This window comes from Petromyzon marinus, chromosome 7, assembly GCF_048934315.1.
Source record: "Petromyzon marinus isolate PM22_M1 ecotype Great Lakes invasive population chromosome 7, UKy_Petmar_22M1.pri1.0, whole genome shotgun sequence".
Classification (NCBI taxonomy): domain Eukaryota; kingdom Metazoa; phylum Chordata; class Hyperoartia; order Petromyzontiformes; family Petromyzontidae; genus Petromyzon; species Petromyzon marinus.
In genome coordinates this window covers 17,392,261-17,415,683 of record NC_133673.1, presented here as the reverse complement: position 1 = coordinate 17,415,683, position 23,423 = coordinate 17,392,261, and the positions used below count along the sequence as shown (strand labels likewise).

General features: G+C 50.9%; 2 protein-coding genes across 8 annotated transcripts in view; one reads left to right on the top strand and one right to left on the bottom strand.

Annotated features, from left to right (window-relative positions):
* Positions 1 to 1,201: 1,201 nt before the first annotated feature.
* DRAM1 (DNA damage regulated autophagy modulator 1) lies at positions 1,202 to 9,092 on the bottom strand. The gene is made up of 8 exons (XM_032949376.2): positions 8,708 to 9,092; positions 8,313 to 8,512; positions 8,134 to 8,201; positions 5,773 to 5,912; positions 3,760 to 3,925; positions 2,641 to 2,690; positions 2,331 to 2,423; positions 1,202 to 1,516 (listed from the first exon to the last, which is right to left on the bottom strand). Exons 2-8 carry the CDS (start codon positions 8,450 to 8,452, stop codon positions 1,433 to 1,435), a joined length of 741 nt encoding a protein of 246 aa, XP_032805267.1. The 5' UTR covers positions 8,453 to 8,512; positions 8,708 to 9,092; the 3' UTR covers positions 1,202 to 1,432.
* A 9,589-nt stretch (positions 9,093 to 18,681) lies between these two features.
* CECR2 (CECR2 histone acetyl-lysine reader) overlaps positions 18,682 to 23,423 on the top strand; it is a 30,858-nt gene continuing 26,116 nt past the window's right edge. For 5 of the 7 annotated variants that reach the window (XM_076065488.1, XM_076065483.1, XM_076065485.1 and 2 more), the window contains exons 1-4: positions 18,951 to 20,439; positions 22,313 to 22,407; positions 22,647 to 22,842; positions 23,002 to 23,261. In XM_076065488.1, the coding sequence (XP_075921603.1) occupies positions 20,299 to 20,439; positions 22,313 to 22,407; positions 22,647 to 22,842; positions 23,002 to 23,261 (692 nt within the window). In that variant the 5' untranslated portion in view covers positions 18,951 to 20,298. Of the gene's footprint in view, positions 20,440 to 22,312; positions 22,408 to 22,646; positions 22,843 to 23,001; positions 23,262 to 23,423 lie in introns of all 7 variants that reach the window. The other 2 variants (XM_076065489.1, XM_076065486.1) reach the window with 2 other exon arrangements.

The following is a 23,423-nucleotide window of genomic DNA, read 5'->3' as shown; positions in this document are numbered from 1 at the left end:
TGACCCACTCACGACCTATAATAGTGGCGAATATTGGAACCGGTTCTGGGCCTCCCCTAGATCTACTCGGCCTCAAATGAGTACCTGATGTGATATGTAAACATCGCCACTAGGGCTTGGTGCTGGCCACCCCACCCCTCGTGTACCTTGCTAGCCTTCATAGGTGCTCGCTAACAGCATTTGCCCTAAAATGCTGTTAAGGCTTTCAGGGGTATCTTTGTGTTTGTTGTCATGTGTACCTGCGCGCCAGTACACGCCTGCCGTGTGTGTGTTGTGCATTCACTGTCGTCAGTTCAGGCCATCGCTTTACCGGCCTTCCGGGAAAATGCTCCAAAGCAGAATCGAATTGCACCTTTGTTGTTGGTGTTTTAATGCAGTTGCTCGCCTGAAGCACATGGCCACAAATTCAGTTAGTATTTTGATCTGGTTGTGGATAAGGCTGAGAGTGTTTGTAAACGCAGTGCGCCTCTCTCTATATATTGTAGTTAAATGGAGGTGCCTGCTGTTAAACACGTGTGCGGAATGTAGCAGTGTCGGTGGACTGAGCTGTGAGTTGCGGTGAAGTTGAGCCCCTCGGTGTATCGCCATGGCCGTGAGTCGACACGTGTGTGCACGTTGTGTGTTATCCCTCGGCAGCTACTCAGACCATCAGCGCCCATTGAGCGATCCTTCTCACTGGCCCTGCAAGCCGCATCCCTCGCCGTGCTGCCCGTCGCCCCCGCGGTGTCAGTGGGTGTGCAAGTCGCACCCGATGTGGCCCCAGCCCAAGCCCTACCCAGCGCCGCCGCCGCATCCCTACCCACCGCCTCAATGGCCCTGCAAGGTCGGGGCCAGCGGGCGTCCTCAGCTGGAACAGCAGCAGCAGGAGGAGGAGGATGAGGAGGAGGTGGGGTGCGGCTCTCTGTGGAAGCGGTGGGGCCATAGTTCCAGGGGCGGTTCCTCAAAGGGCCCTCAGTGCTGCCAGACGCAGCAATGTTGCCAGCGGCCCGTGAAGCAGTGCTGCTTTGGAAAAGGAGGAAGCAACGGCGGCATGGGAGGAGGTAACTACGGCTACAAGTGAAGCGAGAGAGGTCGGGGCCCCAGCACCCACGGTCTTCTGGCTCCACCTCAGTGGCTGCTGTCTCTGAGCGGTGTGCACCGCTCTTGAGCGCTCCCCCGTGCCCCCACCCCCCTCAATAAAAACCCGCATCTCGCAGTGACCTCGTGTCTGGTACCTCCGTGAGTCAAGTCATTTATTCACGTGGTTATTCAATATAAGTGCAGCGCGATTGGTATAAAAATAATTCAATATAAAAACGCGATCAACACTATATCATTGTCATGGCCTCCACTGTGGGATCCGCGGGGATGGGGACGGAAACGAGGTCTGAGAGGAAAGGGTTGCATCTCGGGTGAGGCTCGGAATGACGCGTGTTGAGTCCTCGCAAGGACCTCACTGGGGAAGAAGTTGCCTCCTCTCGTCCAGCAAACCCTGATGCTCCGGACTCTGCTCCGCGATTACACGGAATCTCATGCCCTGCGGAGGTCAGGGGGGGGTGAGGGTCCAGCCGAGTCTGAGTGTCTGTCACTGTGTGTGTCCCTGAGTGGGAAGCGGGAGTGCGCTACGAACCCGGCTATCCGAGTTCAATTCCCGCTCACGGGCTACACCAATCGCGATTATCTGAACCTGCCCTGGCCCTCCCCTAGGTCAACTCAGCCTCAAACGAGTACCTGGTATCAAATGTAAACATCGCTACTATGGAGACAGGCAGTCAGGCGTGGTGCTGGCCACTGACTCCCTCGTGTGAAGTGCCGACCTTCATAGGCGCTGCTACTTGATTAACACGGTTGGCTACGTACGGTGCAAAAAAAGTTCAACACTCGTTCACAGCACTTACTTCTACAGTCTGTTAAGGCTATGAGGGATTTTTCTTTGCCCCTGAGTGGTTTCAAATGCGCTTCTTCGGCCATCTGGAACGCTCTTACGATATTAATAAGCCACTGGAGCTATGCACTTTTAAATCTCGATGGAAAACTAATTTCTTTCGAACTGCTTTATTATGTGTTTAGTTTTTATCCTTCCCCCGCACTTCCGATTAGCGCAGTTGGCTATGTACATCGCGTAACCTCCTGCCAGAGAGCCTTCGACACTTCACGTGGCCTCAAAGTGTCCATGGCCTGGTGCAAGCGCCGTGGTGACGTGACTGCCACTTAGTGGTGAAGAGGCTGTTTTTGCTACAATGTCACTGTGCATGGCAGATAACCACCCACTCCCTCATGTGACGACCTTCATCGGTGCTACAAACGTCTGTTAAAGGCTACACAATGGGTGTTTGGGGTGGGAGTCACACCTGGAAGTCGCGGATGAAGGTGAGGAAGAACGTGAGGAAGGAAACCCCGAGGCTCCACTCGGCCGCGGCGGACACTCGGAGCAGAGTCTTAGTCTGCGGGGTGAGGTGTGGTCAGCCATAGGTGGTGGAGGCGGTGGTGCCGTAAGGGTGGTGCTGGTGGTGGTGCCTTGAAGGTGGTGGTGATGCTACGAAGTTGGTGGTGGTGGTGCCTTGAAGGTGGTGATAATGCCACGAGGTTGGTGGTGGTGGCGGTGCCATGAGGGTGATGGTGCCGTGAGGGTGGTGATGGTGTGGCGGGCGGGGGAGGCACCTGGTACTTGTACGTGAGGTCCCAAGTGGCGAGGCAGACAGCGACCACCACTGCAGCAGTTACTGGGTTAAGGTTACACAGGGAAGGTGGTAACAGCCACCCACACCACTGCACCACCTACCCTCAGCACCGACCCTCACCACTTCACCACACACTGGTACACACACGCGTGTACACAAAATCAAAGATATCCCATATCGCCTCACCACTAAACGCACGTGTACACACGCAAATAAAGACAACGATCCCCCATATAGCCTTACCGACTGTTTTGGAAAGTGCTGTTGGCGAGCACCGATGAAGGTGGACACGGCACACGAGGGGGTGGGTGGCCAGCACCACGCCCTGCCGCCTTTGTCTCCCCAGTGGCGATGTTTACACACCGTACCATGCACTCATTTGAGGCTGAGTCGACTTAAGAAGGCCCAGGATCGGTTCAGATCATCGTCACTGGTGTTGGCCATGAGCGGGAATCGAACTCGAGTCGCCGAGTTCATGGTGCTGCACGCTAACCGTGGCACTTGCCGCTCATAAATGTACACACCAATACTAATCCCCGCTATTCACCTTCACCACGAAGTGACAGTGAGTTGACCATGGCGCCTGTGCTATGCCAGGTTCACTTTGTGGCCACGTGAAGTGTCGAAGGCTCGCTGACAGGAGGTCTCGGGATAGACCCAGGTGCCTTGGTTTGGCTGACTGAGATGACCGGTAGATGCACCAGCTGTACCCCCCACTGTGCCAACTTGATGTTTGAGTGTCCGCTCCTCTGTCCTCCATTGTTGCTGGATGGCGACTGCCTCCAATTGCCCAATAGCGTCCTTCACGAGCCTCCTCCATCGAGGCCGATCTTAACACACATATTGTAAAATGTGTACAAATATTGTACACACACAAAGATAACAAAGATCCCCCGTGTAGCCTTAACAGACTGTAGGGGCAAATGCTGTTAGCGAGCACCTATGAAGGCCGGAACGGTACACGAGGGGGTGGGTGGCCAGCACCACGCCCGACCGCCTTTGTCTCCTTAGTGGCAATGTTTACACACTGCACCAGGTACTCATTTGAGGCTGAGTCGACCTACACACACACGTGTACACACACATGCACGTGGGATGCTCGTGACGCCACTGGCGAGGCTCCATACGCTGAGGGCGGTACGCGCACACGCGAGCCCCCGGGGCTCCGTGCACCACGAGAGGAGCGCGTGCAGCGTCGAGTAGAGGGCGCCCCCCGCGAACGCCAACCCGGCCCCCGTCATGTGCACCTTGAACTCCGTGGTGTTCTACACGTGGGGGGTCGTGACGGATTGAAACCCCCACCCTCTCCTCCATCACAACCACCTCGTCATCACACCCACCCTCTCCTCCATCACAGCCACCTCGTCATCACCCCCACCCTCTCCTCCATCACAGCCACCTCGTCATCACCCCCACCCTCTCCTCCATCACAGCCACCTCGTCATCACTCCCACCCTCTCCTCCATCACAGCCACCTCGTCATCACCCCCACCCTCTCCTCCATCACAGCCACCTCGTCATCACCCCCACCCTCTCCTCCATCACGGCCACCTCGTCATCACCCCCACCCTCTCCTCCATCACGGCCAACTTGTCATCACCCCCACCCTCTCCTCCATCACGGCCACCTCGTCATCACCCCCACCCTCTCCTCCATCACAGCCACCTCGTCATCACCCCCACCCTCTCCTCCATCACGGCCAACTTGTCATCACCCCCACCCTCTCCTCCATCACGGCCACCTCGTCATCACCCCCACCCTCTCCTCCATCACAGCCACCTCGTCATCACCCCCACCCTCTCCTCCATCACAGCCACCTCGTCATCACCCCCACCCTCTCCTCCATCACAACCACCTCGTCATCACCCCCACCCTCTCCTCCATCACAACCACCTCGTCATCACCCCCACCCTCTCCTCCATCACAGCCACCTCGTCGTAACCCCCACCCTCTCATCCATCACAGCCACCTCGTCATCACCCCCACCCTCTCCTCCATCACAACCACCTCGTCATCACCCCCACCCTCTCCTCCATCACAACCACCTCGTCATCACCCCCACCCTCTCCTCCATCACAGCCACCTCGTCGTAACCCCCACCCTCTCCTCCATCACGGCCACCTCGTCATCACCCCCACCCTCTCCTCCATCACAACCACCTCGTCATCACCCCCACCCTCTCCTCCATCACAGCCACCTCGTCATCACCCCCACCCTCTCCTCCATCACAACCACCTCGTCATCACCCCCACCCTCTCCTCCATCACAGCCACCTCGTCATCACCCCACGCTCTCCTCCATCACAACCACCTCGTCATCACCCCCACCCTCTCCTCCATCACAGCCACCTCGTCATCACCCCCACCCTCTCCTCCATCACAGCCACCTCATCACCCCCACCCTCTCCTCCATCACAACCACCTCATCATCACCCCCACCCTCTCCTCCATCACAGCCACCTCGTCATCACCCCCACCCTCTCCTCCATCACGGCCACCTTGTCATCACCCCCACCCTCTCCTCCATCACAGCCACCTCGTCGTCACCCCCACCCTCTCCTCCATCACAGCCACCTCGTCGTAACCCCCACCCTCTCCTCCATCACGGCCACCTCGTCATCACCCCCACCCTCTCCTCCATCACAACCACCTCGTCATCACCCCCACCCTCTCCTCCATCACAGCCACCTCGTCATCACCCCCACCCTCTCCTCCATCACAACCACCTCGTCATCACCCCCACCCTCTCCTCCATCACAGCCACCTCGTCATCACCCCACGCTCTCCTCCATCACAACCACCTCGTCATCACCCCCACCCTCTCCTCCATCACAGCCACCTCGTCATCACCCCCACCCTCTCCTCCATCACAGCCACCTCATCACCCCCACCCTCTCCTCCATCACAACCACCTCGTCATCACCCCCACCCTCTCCTCCATCACAGCCACCTCGTCATCACCCCCACCCTCTCCTCCATCACGGCCACCTTGTCATCACCCCCACCCTCTCCTCCATCACAGCCACCTCGTCGTCACCCCCACCCTCTCCTCCATCACAGCCACCTCGTCGACACCCCCACCCTCTCCTCCATCACAACCACCTCGTTATCACCTGGAAGTTGGCGACCACGAGGAGCCCGAGGCAGCTGATGAGGCCGATGGCGAACCCCGTGCGGTTGACAAAGATGGCGTAGCTGCGGCCACACGTCGCGTACGCCACCAGACGGTAGCGTACGAACATCGTGAGAGCGGCTGTACACGGTGCACACGCGGAGAACACGGCAGTGGCGTGCGGTGAGGTCAATGGCTGGGGAGGCACTGGCTAGTGTCAGAGCCAGAGTTACACACTGAGGGGGCGTGGCCTCACGGAGAGGGGCGTGGCATCACTGAGGGGGGCGTGTTATACACGTCTCCCTCAGTGAGGCAGATGTGATAGCTGCCTCCCCTGGTGCTTTTTCATTGCAGTTTCATGACGAGACCAGCGAGCCTAAATATCTTTATACACATACGTGAAATAAGTTACCTGGAGTATGGAAGGCGAGGACATGAAATGAAGGGGTCTCCAAACATTACATGTGTGACATACTGAGATAGTAACAGGCTTATTGCCTGCGCTCCATCCAGTTACTGAGGGGTTGCGCAATCAGAGGGAAGGCTGAGCTCGTCGCTACCTCATCTCTCGTCTCTTACTCTTGATTATTTCGGTAAAGTCACGTAGGTATAAAATAAAATAAATCACGACGTTTCGGGCGCAACATAAGCGTCCGTCATCAGGTGGGAAAGGCTTGGTCTGCTGCTGAGGCAGACTGTTTTAAAAGGTTTGAAATGGTTGTAGCCCAAGGGTCATAAAGAAGTGGGCGGGGCTAGTGATGTTCATGTGAGAAATTAGCATGTTGTTAATGTGAGAAATTAGAGGGCACGGAAGTGGCTATGTTAATGTGAGAGATTAGCATGTTGTTAATGTGAGAAATTAGAGGGCACGGAAGTGGCTATGTTAATGTGAGAGATTAGCATGTTGTTAATGTGAGAAATTAGAGGGCACGGAAGTGGCTATGTTAATGTGAGAGATTAGCATGTTGTTAATGTGAGAAATTAGAGGGCACGGAAGTGGCTATGTTAATTTGAGAGATTAGCATGTTTTTAATGTGAGAAATTAGAGGGCACGGAAGTGGCTATGTTAATGTGCGAAATTAGCATGTTCATGTAAGAACGAAAAGTGATGCAATCCAAAGGCATGTGAGTGCAACCCAAAGGGTGCAATCCAAAGGGCATGTGAGCATGAGAGTGCAATCCAAGGGCATGAGAGTGCAATGCAAAGGACATGTGAGCATGAGAGTGCAATCCAAAGGACATGTGAGCATGAGAGATCTAAGAGAGAGGCATAAAGAGAGAGACACACAGAGAGTCAGAAATAACAGCTGACATAGACAGGTAGGATGGAAACATCACAGTCAGTTAAGACTTTACCTGGTTAATAACGTCCTTCCAATGATTGCTCAGTTTGTACATATCCTCTCGGTTGAAGTTGTGTCTGTGTTAAAATATCTGGGTGGCTTCATGAACAAATCTCTGAGGGTAGCTGGTAGGTTTGCAGAGTACCTCCGTCTTGAAAAATTTTATTTCGTGTGAGCCCACAGCGTTAAAACAATGATCAGCAACAGCACAGGTATTGGTCCTACCGTGTTTCAGATCTGCCTTGTGTTCACAAACGCGGTCCGAGGCATGTCGTTTCGTTTCCCCAATGTAACTGCTGCCGCAACCACAACTCAGCTTGTAGACACCAGGGTATTGCATGTCAGGAATCACATCCTTTACAGATGGGAATAAATCACGGATTTTGTGTACTGTGTTGAAACGAACCTGGATCTTGAGTTTGTTTTAGATTTTGGAAATCTTTTTGGTAACCCCTGCTATGTACGGTAACGTGATGGTTTTGGTTGGATTCTCAGAAGGTTGTCTCCGCATGGCTGGGGAGACAGCTTTGCGGATTGTACGGTCCGAGTATCCGTTCATCCTGAGGGCTTGGTGTACGTGCTCCAGCTCACTGGCTAGGTGGTGCTGGTCAGAGATGCAACGGGCCCTATGGTGTAGTGTTTTGATGAGGAAAATCTCGTCTCTTCTTGTATTTGCAGCGGAGCTCCGCAAATTTGGCGATTTTGACTATAAAAATGATTGGAATCGTACAGAAATGACATTTAGAACACAGATCAGTGGAAAAATATTAATATTTATTTTATTATTCTTTTTTTTTACTTTTCGTAACAACTATTTTCATTGGAGTATGACAGGTGAGGCTCTGCCTCCCCTGTCTCCCCTGACCGCACGTCCCTGGAACGCGGTGCACATGGGAACACCGCTCACTGCCCTCCCTTCAAAGCCACGGGACCTCAGTGTGGTGGTGGTCGTAAATGTCTGCGAGTGATCAGCGGTGTAGTGAGTGGTTGTCTGTGAGTGGTGAGCAGGTTAGTGTTACCTGCCAGCGCTGATATGCTCAGCATCAGTCCAAACACGCAGCTCTCTGGGGGGCGCCCAGCCGTGTCACTGCTCACACGGACATGTAAGTAGGCAGACGAGTGAGTGGGCAGGCGAGTGAGTGGGCAGGCGAGTGCTGAGCACGGAGGCGGGTGAGTACGCAGGCAGATGAGTGTGTACCTAATATAGGGCAGTATGGGATCCACGTCCCCGCGCAATGCGGCCGTGAGGTAGCTGGTTCCGAAGGTGGCGGTGGTCCAGCACACCACGAAGAGCGGCATCGCGGAAGCGCCCTCCGTGAACGACCAAAAGGACGGCATGGAACTGAAGTGGCACCGACAGCCGCCCCGAGACACGCCGCACGAAGCGCCTGTTGCACCCTGCACCACGGAGTGTACATAGACCCATGTGCCGTGTGAATGTGTACACGAACCGGTGTAAACGCGTGAATGTGTATGTACGCAGACCCGTGTGAATGTGTACCGTGCACAAACCCGTGTAGCCGTGTGCGTGTACACACTAGCGAGTACACGCACTGAGCTCCCCGATGAAGACATCTCACGGAGCGGACCTACCTGCAAAGCGTGCCCCAGCGAACTGAGCACGAGGAAGTGACCACTGCGTCACTCGCCTCCCAAGCAGCGCGTGACTAATCCATTATCACAGAGAGATAAGGGGAGAGAGAAAGACACGGGGAGAGAGACAGGGATATAAGGGATAAGGGGAGAGAGAAAGACACGGGGAGAGAGACAGGGATATACAGGGGCGACACAGAGAGAGACACTGGAAGAGGCAAATGCAGAGAGAGAGGGTCACGGGTAGAGAGAGACAAACACGGTCGCTTTAATAATAGGAAATGCTGCCCCGAACAGAGCCCAGAGCCGTGACATCCGGACCAAATAGAGAAGTTGAAACAATCTGCAACTTCAGCGCCAATCCACCCCACTCCCCTCCCACTCCAATCCACACAACTCAACTCCATCCCACACCACTCTAAACCACTTAGGGGCCGTCCATAAATGACGTCACGCGATTTTAGACGATTTTTGACCCCCCCCCCCCTCGTCACACGGCGTCACAAAAAGTCAGACCCCCCCCCCTCAAATATGACGTCATAAAGCTCTGCCCCCCCCCCCCAAACCATATTTCCATTTTGAAAATAAAACATGCTTCAAATAGCTTTAAACTATTGTCATTGTAGTGCGTATTTAATGTGGCGCTGCATTCTGATGTTGTAGGAAAAAAACATTTATTAAAAATTATATTTTATTAAGCAGAACGTGTTGTCTATATATATTTAAAGTTGTGCATTTTGATGTGACGTCACATTTCTCACCCCCCCCCCCCTCGTCACACATCGTCACAAATGTCTGACCCCCCCCCCCACCAAACAACTCAAAACCACTCAACTTTACCCCAATCTACAACACTACACTACATTGCACACCAATCCACTCTACACGGCTCCGCAGCACTCCAATCCACTCTGGACCATTCCACACAAATCCATTCCATTTTACACCACTTCACTGCACACCACTCCACAGCACATCACTCTACCCCACTTCACACCTCACCCCTGTTCACCACGCTACTCAACACCACTCCACACCACTTCCTATATTCCCCTCCAGACCTCACCCCTACACACCACACCATTCCACAACACATCACTCTACACCACTACGTTGCAGACCACTCTACTCCTCTCTACACCACGACATTAAACTGCATACCATGCCACACCACCCCACACCACACTATTCAACTCCACATCAACCACTGCACAGAACTCCACTCCACCCGACTCCACTCCGTACGGGGTTTGTGGTCTGGGATTTCCCCGGTGTTGCTCGTGTCCCAAGGCTGGACTTTCCGTCATCATAGAAAATCGTAACAAACACACATATATACTTCGCTCGTCTCTGTTCCTCCACGTAAAACAAATCAAAATACATGTTTTACACATCCTAGCAGCTGTCTTTTGAGAATGAATAATTTCAGCATCATTGATTCAATGCTAACTGTATGTATGTTGAATTTCTTTCGCACCGTACGTAGCCAACTATGCTAATCGGAGGTGACCTTTGGCCGATTTCGACATGAGAATATATTGTCGGCAGTCACGCGTGCTCGTGTAGCAGTGCTGTAAAGTTGCTCGATGTTTATCTGGGGGGAAAAAAAAACCGGTTCACAGTTGTTTCCTTATATTTAAGGAATGCTGCTAAAATGATGCCCTCTCAAAGGCCGTGCGACTGATGGCATGTATAAAACACACGCATGTTTTCCGTGGACAAGAGGAAATGTATGTGGAGGATGCGTATGTAGTTTACTACATTCTCCACTTGCATGATGGATGTGTCTTACACTGCCAGCCAGGCTAAGCCTGGTTACTGCTTGAGTGGGAGGCTGCGTAGGAGTAAACAGGGTTGTTGCTGGCTGCGAGGTGGCCAGGAGATGGCAGCACAGCCATGAATTCTTGAATCTATCTGTGCAGAGATTTGAGTGTCACCCCTTCCAATATGTGGAGAGTTTTCCCCGGGTTCTCCGCTTTCCTCCCACGCAAAGCCAAAGTCTCATTATTGGAATTGGCCAAAAATCCCAAAGTAGCAGGGCCCTCCTGAAAGCGTCTTGAGATTCAGTGAGGCAGTCCAAGGTAAAATGCATCATTATAGAAAATTGCGTAACGCATTGAAGCCATATTATGCGCCTTACATTTGTTCAATAATCTTCAGTTACAAGTTTTATTTGAAATGTAATATTACCTACACCAAATGGGGTATCAAAACATTGTACAAATTCAAATATAAAATACTAGCTTCTTTGCCCGTCCGAGGACGGAAGCTGTAATATTTACGAAAAAATTGAGCAGAGTATAATTGTATCTTGTGTCAATTTAATGGCAGTGAATCTTGCACGAAAGTATATCATCAAACACTTCACTGCAGTTCACTGTAGCACTGTATATAACTGACCCTGATGAAGGCCGCTTGTGTTGTGGCCGAAACGTCGTGAGAATATTATTGTGTTATTTAATTTTATCAATTTATTATTTTATTCTCATTCTACGTGACTTTACCGAAAGAACCAAAGAAGATGAATCCTTGCAGTCACGAAAGCTTTAAATCGAAATTTGACCTTCAATTTGTTCAAATTCACTGCTCTGATACTTTATTCTCTTCTGCTTTTGGTCGCGGGGTTGAAATAAATTGTAAATCGATACAATATCTGGAAAATCACCGAGAAATGTGTATTTTACCATAATGTAGAAGCATAAATTAGACTTACCTTTTGTCTCAAGTGCTGAATAAATAAATAAAGACACCAAATCCACTTTGTTACTGCGTAGAATTATTTATTAGCTTCACTTTCAATAAAGAAACGTCAAACTTATTGCGAATTTGCGAAAAAACCCATTTCCGCTCGACCTTCTGCGTGATTGTAAAAATCCACCCGCTCATGAATATTAATGACGGGGGGTGCGTCATGTGGAGTGATGTCACGTGCGGGACACACAGACATTCTTGGATCACAGACATTCTAGGACGGGCAAACAAGCTAGTAGTAGTAATAGTAATGGAACGATGATCTGCATCTAAAGGAAAACTGGGGAAGCAATGAGTAATTCATTCCCTCCAGAACACGCGGAGGCGCGGAGCGCAGCTGGCCGCAGCCGGCAAGGCTTTGCAGGTCCGAGGAGCGGCACTCAAGAAGGGCCGGCCACCCAGCATGCGGTGCAGGATCCGTGTCTGGAACAGTAGGCCCCGTTCTGAATATCGTAACACATAGGCCCCAGTCGTATGAGGGACCAACCGGACCCGCAGGTATGTAGGTCTAAGACCGGGCAGAGTTTTAAAGGTCAAAATAGCCGTCTTGCAGTCAATACAGAAGCTGATCGAAAGCCAATGCAGGGGGGTGAATGCGCTTGAAGCGGGGCAATGCGCCTCGGCATTCGAGCTGCTGTGTTCTGCCATGGCTGAAGTTTCTGAACCAGGACACGTAGGAGATTTGCACACAGTCCATTACCATATACCAAGAAGCGTCAATACGAAGGCATGGATCAGTGATTCAAGGTCGGCAGCTGACAAGAGAGAGCACAAACCAAGGAATTGGTGAAGATGGACCCCCCTGCCCTACAAATTTATACCACAGCTGCTACCTTGGCACGCACGTTCAGGCTACTGACTAATAAACCCCTTGAGGATACACACTCTGGGCAAGGTGCAAAGTTAGATCCCGTTTATGCGCGGAAGTTCAACCTCACCCTGGCCAAACCTAAATCTCGCATCAGAGGCCATCATCATTTTCTCTGTTTTGTCGGACAAACTGACAATGCAAAGTCGCGACTCGGATGCGCTGGTAAATGGGACATAGATCTGTGTTGCCATCAGCAAACTGATGGTAACACAGACCATGCCTCCAAGTGATGTTTCCCAGTGGCTGAACATATAGCTTGAAAAGCAGTGGTGACAACACAGACTAGGGTTGAACGATTAATCGATTTCAAATGGAAATCGCAATTTGAAATCGCAAAGGCTGCGATTTGAAATGTCCTATTATTTCTTATTGGAATTGTTTTATTTTTTTATGATTAGAACTTTATTTAACTTAACAATTGTTCTATGTTTGATTGTTAAATTTCAATTAAAATGTTTAATAAATACATGTTGGAAGCAATTCATGTTTTTAAGTTATCATCCTTGCATTAGAATATATAGAACAGTTCATATCTTTCGATTTAAAGCTTTCGTGACTGCAAGGATTCATCTTCTTTGGTTCTTTCGGTAAAGTCACGTAGAATGAGAATAAAATAATAAATTGATAAAATAAAATAACACAATAATATTCTCACGACGTTTCGGCCACAACACAAGCGGCCTTCATCAGGTGAAGGGACGAGACTGTCTGGTAGGACAGCACTGAAGTGAAGAGCCACGCTCAGATCACGACCTTTAAGCTGTGTGAGAAGAAACAAAGCGCCTTGACAAAGGAATTAGCATATAATTTTAGCATTGAAATGGCTGAGTGATTAGCTTGTGACTGGTCACAGAAATGGCTATGTTAAAGTTGAAGCATACACATCCGCAGAGGCACCCCTTGACAAAGGAATTAGCATAGAATTTAGCATTGAAATAGCTAAGTTAAAGCATACACATCCGCAGAGGCACCCCTTGACAAAGGAATTAGCATAGAATTTAGCATTGAAATAGCTGAATGATTAGCTTGTAACTGGTCACAGAAATAGCTATGTTAAAGTCAGAGCATACACATTCACCGAGGCACCTAGTACAAATCAAACAGGAGAATTTAGCATTGAAATAACTAGGCGAATTTAGCATTGAAATAACTGAGTGATTAGCTAGTGACTGGTCACAGAAATGGCTATGTTGAAGTCAAGGCCTACACATCTGAGCTATTCACAGTAACTGGGTATACAATACAATATATAATGAATACTATATAGTGAACCAATAAAAAACTAAAATATAAATTACCTTAATGTTATCAATAAACTCTATATTCTCCAATCAGCTAAGCTACCAATAATAAGTCGTTATATATCACAATGCTATATGGCGAAAAAATGGGTGGATTCTTACCCTCAACTTTAGCAACACGGATAGCTATGGGCCCCGTTCAGACGGACGAGTTCATCCATGGTCGGAACAGAGGAGGGGGAGAGAGACAGCTGCGAGGCGCTGTTATACTCCATGTTGTAAACCATACCATTAACCGTGGTGTGAGAGGTATTAAGAGTCAATGCTGGCGAAAGAGCTGCGGTCTGAAGGTCATCGTAAAATACAATTAATTAAGAACAGAAATGGTTTAAAACATCTTTCCAATGGTTACTAAGCCAGAATCCATCTTCTCGGTTGAAATTGTCTCTGTGCTTGTATATGTGAATGGCCTCATGAACGAATCTCTCATGGTAGCCGGTTGGTTTGCAAAGAACCTCCGTCTTGGAGAAGTCAATGTCATGTGAGCCCACTGAATTATAACAGTGATCTGCCACGGCAGAGGAGATCGTTCTACCGTGTTTCAAGTCTGCTTTATATTCGCGGATGCGGTCCGAGATATGTCGTTTGGTTTCTACAATGTAGCTACTACCACAGAGGCACTTTAGTTTGTAAACGCCCGGGTACTGTATGTCTGGAACAGCATCTTTTACAGATGGAACTAAATCACGGATTTTATTTACTGTGTTGAATCGGACCTGGATCTTGTGTTTATTCAGGATTTTGGAGATCTTTTTAGTGACCCCTGCAATGTAGGGTAAGGTGATGGTATTGAGTGGCTCCACAAGAGGATCCTTCTTCATGACTGGAGTGATGGCTTTGCGGATTGTGTAGTCGGAGTAACCATTAGCCCTGAGAGCCTGGTGTGCGTGCTTGAGTTCACTGGTAATGTGTTCCTGGTCGGAAATGCATTGGGCTGTATGGTATAGAGTCTTGATGAGGGAGTTCTTCTGGGATGGATGGTGGTGGGAATCCGGTTTCAAGTAAGCATCTGTATGGGTAGCTTTCCTGTAGACAGAATGGCTCATTGAACCATCATGTCTCCTTTTAATTAAGACATCCAAAAAGGGTAGAGAATATAGAGTTTATTGATAACATTAAGGTAATTTATATTTTAGTTTTTTATTGGTTCACTATATAGTATTCATTATATATTGTATTGTATACCCAGTTACTGTGAATAGCTCAGATGTGTAGGCCTTGACTTCAACATAGCTATTTCTGTGACCAGTCACTAGCTAATCACTCAGTTATTTCAATGCTAAATTCGCCTAGTTATGTCAATGCTAAATTCTCCTGTTTGATTTGTACTAGGTGCCTCGGTGAATGTGTATGCTCTGACTTTAACATAGCTATTTCTGTGACCAGTTACAAGCTAATCATTCAGCTATTTCAATGCTAAATTCTATGCTAATTCCTTTGTCAAGGGGTGCCTCTGCGGATGTGTATGCTTTAACTTAGCTATTTCAATGCTAAATTCTATGCTAATTCCTTTGTCAAGGGGTGCCTCTGCGGATGTGTATGCTTTAACTTTAACATAGCCATTTCTGTGACCAGTCACAAGCTAATCACTCAGCCATTTCAATGCTAAAATTATATGCTAATTCCTTTGTCGAGGCGCTTTGTTTCTTCTCACACAGCTTAAAGGTCGTGATCTGAGCGTGGCTTTTTCACTTCAGCGCTGTCCTACCAGACAGTCTCGTCCCTTCACCTGATGAAGGCCGCTTGTGTTGTGGCCGAAACGTCGTGAGAATATTATTGTGTTATTTTATTTTATAAATGTATTATTTTATTCTCATTCTACGTGACTTTACCGAAAGAACCAAAGAAGATGAAGTTCATATCTTGATGGTATCATGTAGTAATGCTTCATCACATGTTTTCAATCTATTACACAGTGAATATTGAACTGAAGCTTGACTTAATTTTTTTTTATGGCAAATCAAATCGCAATATGTCAGAAAAATCGCAATTAGATATCTTCCCCAAATCGTTCAGCCCTAAAACAGACCACTGCGGGCCCTGGCACGAATTGGCGGTTCCTTCCAGGGCCGCAAGCGTTGCAGCAGAACTGCACGAGAATTTGTGTCGAAGGCCGCCGAGAGGTCCAGCATAAGGGCAGAACGCTGTCCCCTGTCCATGGACCGCACACACGAGAGCCTTCTCAGTGCTATGTCCGGCTTCAAAGCTGGAGTGGGTATATTCTTTCAGAAGCCACCGGTCTCAAGACAATCTTCCAACTGGGATGTGACCACATTCTCCAACAACTTCCCAGGCAATCAGAGCTTGGATATCGGGCGTGTTTGGAATATTGTCTTTTGAAGTACCATTTGCGGTGGTGTATTAAGGTATGGGTGGCGTGTTGACGTGTGTTGAATTAGCGTAGTGGTTAGCGCGCTGCGATGTGAACACAGTGACCCGAGTTCGATTCCTGCTCAAGGTCAACACCAGTGACGAATATATTAACCGGTCCTGGGCCTCCCCTAAGTCGACTCAGCCTCCAATGAGTACCTGGTGAAGTATGTAAACATCGCCACTCGGGAGACAAAGGCGGCCGAGCGTGATGCTAGCAAACCACAACCCCGTGTGCCGTGTCGGGCTTTCAAATGAGCTTTCAAACAGCATTTACCCTAACAGTCTGTTCAAGATCGTGACTGCAGGAATTAATATTCTTTGGGTCTTTCGGTAAAGTCAATTAGATAGGTTCAAAGAAATTGCAAAAAATAACAAAAAACTACGACGTTTCGATCGCAACACAAGCGGTAGTCATCCCCTTTTTCCTGATGATGACTGCTCGTGTTGCGATCGAAACGTCGTAGTTTATTTATTATTTTTTGCTATTTTCTTTGAACTTATCTACGTGACTTTACCGAAAGACCCAAAGAATATGGTCTGTTCAAGGCTATATGGGGGATCTCTGTCTTGTCCTCGAAGGGTAAACATGTTTGTTTAACACGTAGGCTTTCGCGACCAATATCATCCATAATTGAGGTTTTTTTTGGGTTAGATCGCGTAAATATATACATGTGTCGGGTGGTGGCGGGTTTTAACGACACATTTCAGCCCTAAATACAGATAATACAGATAATACAGTAATACAAAGTATTATCTGTATACAGATAACACAAAGTATTATCTGTATTTTGATTTAGCGTGCTGATCTTAAAGGTGCATTGAAAAATTTGATACTCCGACCGATGCTTCTGTTGTTGTGGAGTAACTCATGCAGCCAGCTATGGCTCTAGGGTTTGGTGTTACATGTTATTTATGTAGTTTATTGTAAAAATTCGGTCGCAGTCCTTGTGATCACTGTAACGTTGTAATTATGGCTTTATTTTTTGGTGATTTGGAAAAGTTTTTTGGTTTGGACATGTTTGTTTTGTTGTAGTACGGAGTTAGACTGATGGCCTTAATCTAAGTTTTTGTGGTTGTTGTTGTTATTTGACTTGCATCCCACTGGGATTTTATGCACACAGCGTTGGTGTACGGTGCTTTTTTTTCAGGAATATTTTTGCTGTTTTTTTCCATGGATTTTCTGTTTGCACAGTCACATAGTCACTTTAAGATGTTTTTCTTGTTCGTGTTTTTTTTGTTTGTTGTGGTTGCACCCGATTCAAGAGCCGGATGGCTCACAGAACGCAACTGAACATTTATATATTTACGCGGCCAAACCCAAAAAACCTTTATTATGGATGTAAACATGTTGTGCGGCAGGGGGCGCTGTGTTCACATGAATTGACTCCTGAGGCAGAGAAACGAAAGCGAAAGAGAATTCACGCAAAATAAACGGGTTCAGTGAAGCCAATTCCACGAGATCAACTGACTCGGCGAGAGCGGTTTTATTCCCAATTCCCAGTGTCCCTTGCTCGTGACAACCCATCTCGTTGAGGTATCCAGTGTTTCATTTATCATGGAATAATATGTATGTTCAACTTCTTTCGCACCATAATAAAGTTTTTTTGTTAGATCGCGTAAATATAAATGTAAATATAAATGCCACCACCTGACAGCCCATTAGTAAGGGTTGTCACGTAAATAAAACAGGGTAAGTAGTGACTTCAGCACACCGGTGTGTGAGAGAGTAAACTCACAACATTATAAATGCGGTTTGTCAATTTTCTGCTCACGTCACGATTGGTGTAAAAGCGTCCACTCGAGGGAGTTGTCGGAGTGACTTGGTCTCCTCTTCCAACTTTCGCCAGACGTCCGCCACACGCCATCTGCTTTTGAGCGACTGTGGTGAACTCGATTTACGCTGCTGCTGGGTGGACAGAGGCGGTCGGGGAAGGGGGGGGGGTAAGAAACTTGGGCTCCGTTGTTTTAACTGCCGCTCCGGGAGATGGATTAGAATCCGCGACCTCTGGGTGTCAAGTCGAGTGGGCTCACCATGACTCCAACCGCACACAGTGTCCAACCCGCCACCCTGCAGGTCGCAACGCTGCTGTTATGCTCCTTCCCTCGCTCTACTCAATCCCTTTGCCTCTTTTCCCTAGCTGTGAATAACCTTGCTCAATTCAAGAGCTGTATTAACTGTTATCTATTATGACAATAATCGTGCTGTTTGTTGCTGTCCGTTTGGCCTTTCGGGACCTTTGCGTCTGTGCTCTAGAAACATTGCTATAGCGAGAGAAACGCCCTACTACGTGAGCATCGATCATTGCATCACTCTGTTTTCGTGCGGTTTTGATGTCAACCGGTGGATTTCCCCATTCCCAGTGCCGCAACACGCGGCATTGCATGTGTAATGCTTTCAGCCTTGTCCAGACCACCAGCTCGTGAGCTGAATGTGTTATTGTTTAGCTCCATCTACCAAGACGAGTCGAAAAATGCAGCCATTATGAATCATCAGCACCGCACAGGTATCTCGCTGTGTTCCGTCTGCACGCAGGAACCCATCTTGATTAACTCTGCTGATGAGACACTGAATGTCGAAACTGGTCCAGCGTTTTGTGTTGAATCGATGTTACTAAAATCATACACTCACAGAAGGAGGACGTGTGTGCTCATGAAATGGGTAAACAATTATTGTTTGTTTATGTGAAGGGACAGACACGGGGAAAGGGGAGTGTGGACTGTTAAGGAGCACTGGGAGATTGAGCTCAGGGCTCGGCTTGCGAATGATGTCAGAGAAAAGGTTTCCAAGCGAGCGCCACAGCTCCTCATCGCTTTTACTTCTCTTTCTAATCTCGTTTCCTCCTTTTCCCGTCTTCTAATTCTCATCCCGCCTCCCACCTCTTCCTTGTCTCCTCCTCCCCCAATCCCGCCTCCTCGCAACATCATCCTCCTCCCTGTTCCTCTCATCACGTTCGCTGCAAATTGATTATTTTTACTTCCGTCTCCTCTCTCTCTCTGTCTCCCTCGTGTCTCCTCCTTCCCCTGTCTCCCTCGTGTCTCCTCCTCCTGTCTCCCTCGTGTCTCCCTCGTGTCTCCTCCTCCTGTCTCCCTCGTGTCTCCTCCTCCCCTTGTCTCCCTCGTGTCTCCTCCTCCTCCCCTGTCTCCTTCGTGTCTCCTCCCCCTGTCTCCCTCGTGTCTCCTCCTCCCCTGTCTCCCTCGTGTCTCCTCCTGTCTCCCTCGTGTCTCCTCTCTCTCTCCCTGTCTCCCTCGTGTCTCCTCCTCCTCCTCCCCTTGTCTCCCTCGTGTCTCCTCCCCCTGTCTCCCTCGTGTCTCCTCCTCTCCCTGTCTCCCTCGTGTCTCCTCCTCTCCCTGTCTCCCTAGTGTCTCCTCCTCCTGTCTCCCTCGTGTCTCCTCCTCCCCCTGTCTCCCTCGTGTCTCCTCCTCCTGTCTCCCTCGTGTCTCCTCCTCCTGTCTCCCTCGTGTCTCCTCCTCCACCTGTCTCCCTCGTGTCTCCTCCCCCTGTCTCCCTCGTGTCTCCTCCTCCCCCTATCTCCCTCGTGTCTCCTCCTCCTGTCTCCCTCGTGTCTCCTCCTCCTCCCCCTGTCTCCCTCGTGTCTCCTCCCCCTGTCTCCCTCGTATCTCCTCATCCCACCGTCTCCCTCGTGTCTCCTCCCCCTGTCTCCCTCGTGTCTCCTCCTCCTCCTGTCTCCCTCGTGTCTCCTCCTCCTTCCCTTGTCTCCCTCGTGTCTCCTCCTCCTCCCCTTGTCTCCCTCGTGTCTCCTCCCCCTGTCTCCCTCGTGTCTCCTCCTCCTGTTACCCTCGTGTCTCCTCCTCCTCCCCTTGTCTCCCTCGTGTCTCCTCCTCCTCCCCTTGTCTCCCTCGTGTCTCCTCCTCCTCCCCCTGTCTCTCTCGTGTCTCCTCCCCCTGTCTCCCTCGTGTCTCCTCCTCCTGTCTCCCTCGTGTCTCCTCCTCCTCCCCTTGTCTCCCTCGTGTCTCCTCCTCCCCTTGTCTCCCTCGTGTCTCCTCCTCCTTCCCCTGTCTCCCTCGTGTCTCCTCCTCCTCCCCCTGTCTTCCTCGTGTCTCCTCCTCCTGTCTCCCTCGTGTCTCCTCCTCCTCCTCCCCTTGTCTCCCTCGTGTCTCCTCCTCCCCCTGTCTCCCTCGTGTCTCCTCCTCCTCCTCCCCGCGTCTGGCCCCGCCCCGTGCTCCGCCATGAGGCCGCCCCCCGCACCCCGCGTATCCGCGCCGCGTTGAGGTCGAGCGGCCCGATCCAGGAGGACCCAAGAGCAGGGAGCGAGGCCCGGGCCCTCGGGGCCGCGATGTCTGGCGGCGGCGGCGGCGGGGACGAGGAGGACGAGGATTCCCTGGCCCAGCTCAGGTCTCGCTGGGAGCTCCCGGCCATCGCGCACTTCTGCTGGCTTTTCCGCGACGCCTTCGCACTCCCGGCCGCGGCCATCGAGGTGTGAGATGAGCCCCTCAATAAGCGATCCTCCTAGAGGGACCCACAGGGTCCTACGGGTTCCTAGTAGAGGCCCAGGGGTCGGATCCGGTGCGGGCGCCGACAAGGTCCTATGCCTCCGAGCGGGGCCATTGTTCGCGCGGCGGGGTCTGGGGTCCCCGGGCCTGTCGAGGCGAGGACGCGGGAACAAAGCCCGACCCGGGACCCCTGGGACCCCAAAACAATGTGGACCCCCAAGAGCCTGGGGGTCCAGGGGACCCTGCTCTCAACTTCGCGGGCCCAGAGCGCAGGCTTCGCTTCGTGCTACCCCCGCGCGAGAAGCCACAGGACAGGGATGTACAACATCGCATTTAGTTCAATGGCCTCCCCACATGAGGGTTCTGGGGGTTAGCGTGGACCGGTTTGGGGTGGTTGGTCACTGGGGCCCCCGGAGGGTCACGGCTGCTGCAAGGCCTGCGCAGGTCATGTCGTAGCCTGCCTGGCTGTGGATGCGTGCGAGTGTGTGTTGTGTGTGAGTTGTGTATTATGTGAATGTGTGTAACGTGTTTTGTGTGTATACTGTACAAGTGTATTGTGATGTATATGCGAGTATGTACGTATACACTATACATTTGTGCCAGTGTATGAGTGTGAGTTGTGCTCATTGTGTGTGTAATGTGTGAGTACTGTACTAAAAGCACTTGCCCCAACAGCCAGTTATTTCTATACGGGGGATCTTTGTCCTTGTGCTGTGTATGTGTAGGTGTGATATACACGTGTGTGTGTGTACAGTAGGAGTATGCGTGATGTGGTGTATAAACATCGCCACTAGGGAGACAAAGGCGACCGTGCGTGGTGCTGGCCACCCACCCCCTCGTGTGCCATGCCGGACTTCATAGGTGGTGTTACTCGCTCACATCACTTTACCCTACAGTCTGTGAAGGCTATACGGGTGTACTTTGTAGCGTTAACTTGCATGGTGGATCGGTGAATGTGCCACTGTAGTTGCCAGCTACGGGTGGGGGGGGGGCACCATGATGCGTGTGCTCGTGAATGTCTATGTTTGTGTGTCCATGCTAGTGGCACGTTCCACTGGCTGGCGCTTGAAGACCATAAGTCTATTTATTGGGGGCCGTCTTTGCTCATCGCAACCATGCCCGTGGTCGTCTTCGCGGGGGTCTCAAGGATGCAGGAGGCCCCCGATTGATGAGGACGCCAGGAAGGGGGGGGGGCTATGGCCTCTCTGGAGTAGGCCAATCTCGGGCATAGCACAAGCAGCAAGCGGCTGAAGCTTTGCTTCTTGCGCCTGACACCACAACCAGAGGAGCAGCAGCAGAAGCCCATTAACATGACTTTATTGCCGTCAGAACAAATATTTTTTGGGGTCTGCAGAAGCGTTCTCCCACTTTTATTGGGGAATTGGTCTGTCAAGATGGGGGCAGTGCGAATACAAAACTTGTAATCGCAAGTGTTTTTTGCTGGGATGTGCTGTTGCGGCATGCGGGCCCTGTGCCGCCTCCTGCCGGGCCGTTTTGTTTTCAGGGCCATCGTCCCTTCCCCCTTCTCCCCATGTCCAAGATGCGGGGGCAGTGGGGAGTGGGGGAGGGGTGACCCTTTACGGCAGCTGGGGCTCGGGAGAGGCCATTGACTTCTGGTCGTTGCTGCAGTGATGTCTACAGCTTAAAGAGTGTGCAAGATTATTGGCTGCCTATTTTTTTGTTACCGCTCCCATACTTGAACCGCTTGTTTTCATTTGGGGGCAATTGTGGAATAACAGTCGGGTGTGAATTATCCAATGTCACTCATGCAAATGAGACCGTCCTTGTCTCTTTAGTTCCCGCTTGGTTAAAAAACTAAACTTGACGTGACCCCGTGGTGGAACCATGTGTGCTCAGGATGTGGAGGGCGCTTTGCTGAGGAACGAGACGGAGTTTGAGGAGGAGCTGCTGGTCGCGCTGCTCCAGGGCTGCTACCAGCGGCGTGACATCACGTGAGTCACGCACGTCTGTGCACCTCGCCAAACAAGCATCGCACCACTACACCTTCGGATCGCCACGTCGTCCTCTGCCAGAAGAGTTCGCCTTGCCACAGATGAAAGCGCATGGGCAGCTAGCGAGCGCCGTGCGCAGATTCGGACGTGCAAGGCTTTGGAGCTTCAAAATATGTTCTCAAGTCTGCTTCGCCAATGTTGCTGTGTATGTACGCTTGTGCGCACGCTTGTGTGCGCAGGAGAGAAAATTATGGCTATTACCTCCACGACATCGTGCGGCATCGCTGGGAGCTGGAAGAGGGCCGGGAGAATCCCCTGGATGCTGATGGAGCGGACCGTGTGTTTCTGGAGCTACCCTTGCGCACACGTGTCACGCTGCTGCAGCGGCTATGCGATTACCGGCTGGACGCCGCTGACGTTTACGACGTTCTCAAGGTAAGCGGTGGGGCCCGTGTGGATAGTGAAGATGAAGGCACTGGCGGACTGGCGGGACAGATCCAAGTTATTTTAGTGAACTTCACAAATGGAATGGGGAGACTTGGGCTGAGGTGGAGCTCTGAGAGGCGCTGATTTCCATGCTTGCGTGTCGCCCAGGGTTGGGAGGCCGAGAGTCTTCGTCTTTGTCCGATTGGTGAGGACTCCACCGGCGCTCTCTATTGGTACTTCTACGGCACGCGGCTTTACAAGGAGGAGCCACCACCGCCGCCACCGCAACCTGTGGCCGCCGGCCGGGGCAAGCGGGGCAGGCGAGGGGGCCAGCGAGGGGCCCAGCGTCGGGGCCGGCACTTAGGGCAGTCCGAGTGCAAGAGAGAAGGCCGGCAATTGGGCCGGCCGGTGGGAAAGAAGGGGTCAAGGTGAGGTCCGATTTTTTGTTTCTCTGCCCCAGATACCAACCAGAACAACTATAACAACATACATCAATAATTTGCTCATAATGTAACAAACTTCTCACAGAGCAGACAAGAGGACATCCCAACAGTTTTAAACGCATGTCGCAACAGCACATCCCAGCAATA

Excerpts from the sequence above, each read along its gene's own strand:
- DRAM1 (XM_032949376.2), bottom strand. The coding sequence starts at position 8,452 with ATGCCGTCCTTTTGGTCGTTCACGGAGGGCGCTTCCGCGATGCCGCTC. Across the intron at positions 3,926-5,772 it reads TCGTGGTCGCCAACTTCCAG|AACACCACGGAGTTCAAGGT; the intron begins GTGATAACGAGG and ends CCCCACGTGTAG. Across the intron at positions 1,517-2,330 it reads CCTTCATCCGCGACTTCCAG|GGCATGAGATTCCGTGTAAT; the intron begins GTGTGACTCCCA and ends TGACCTCCGCAG.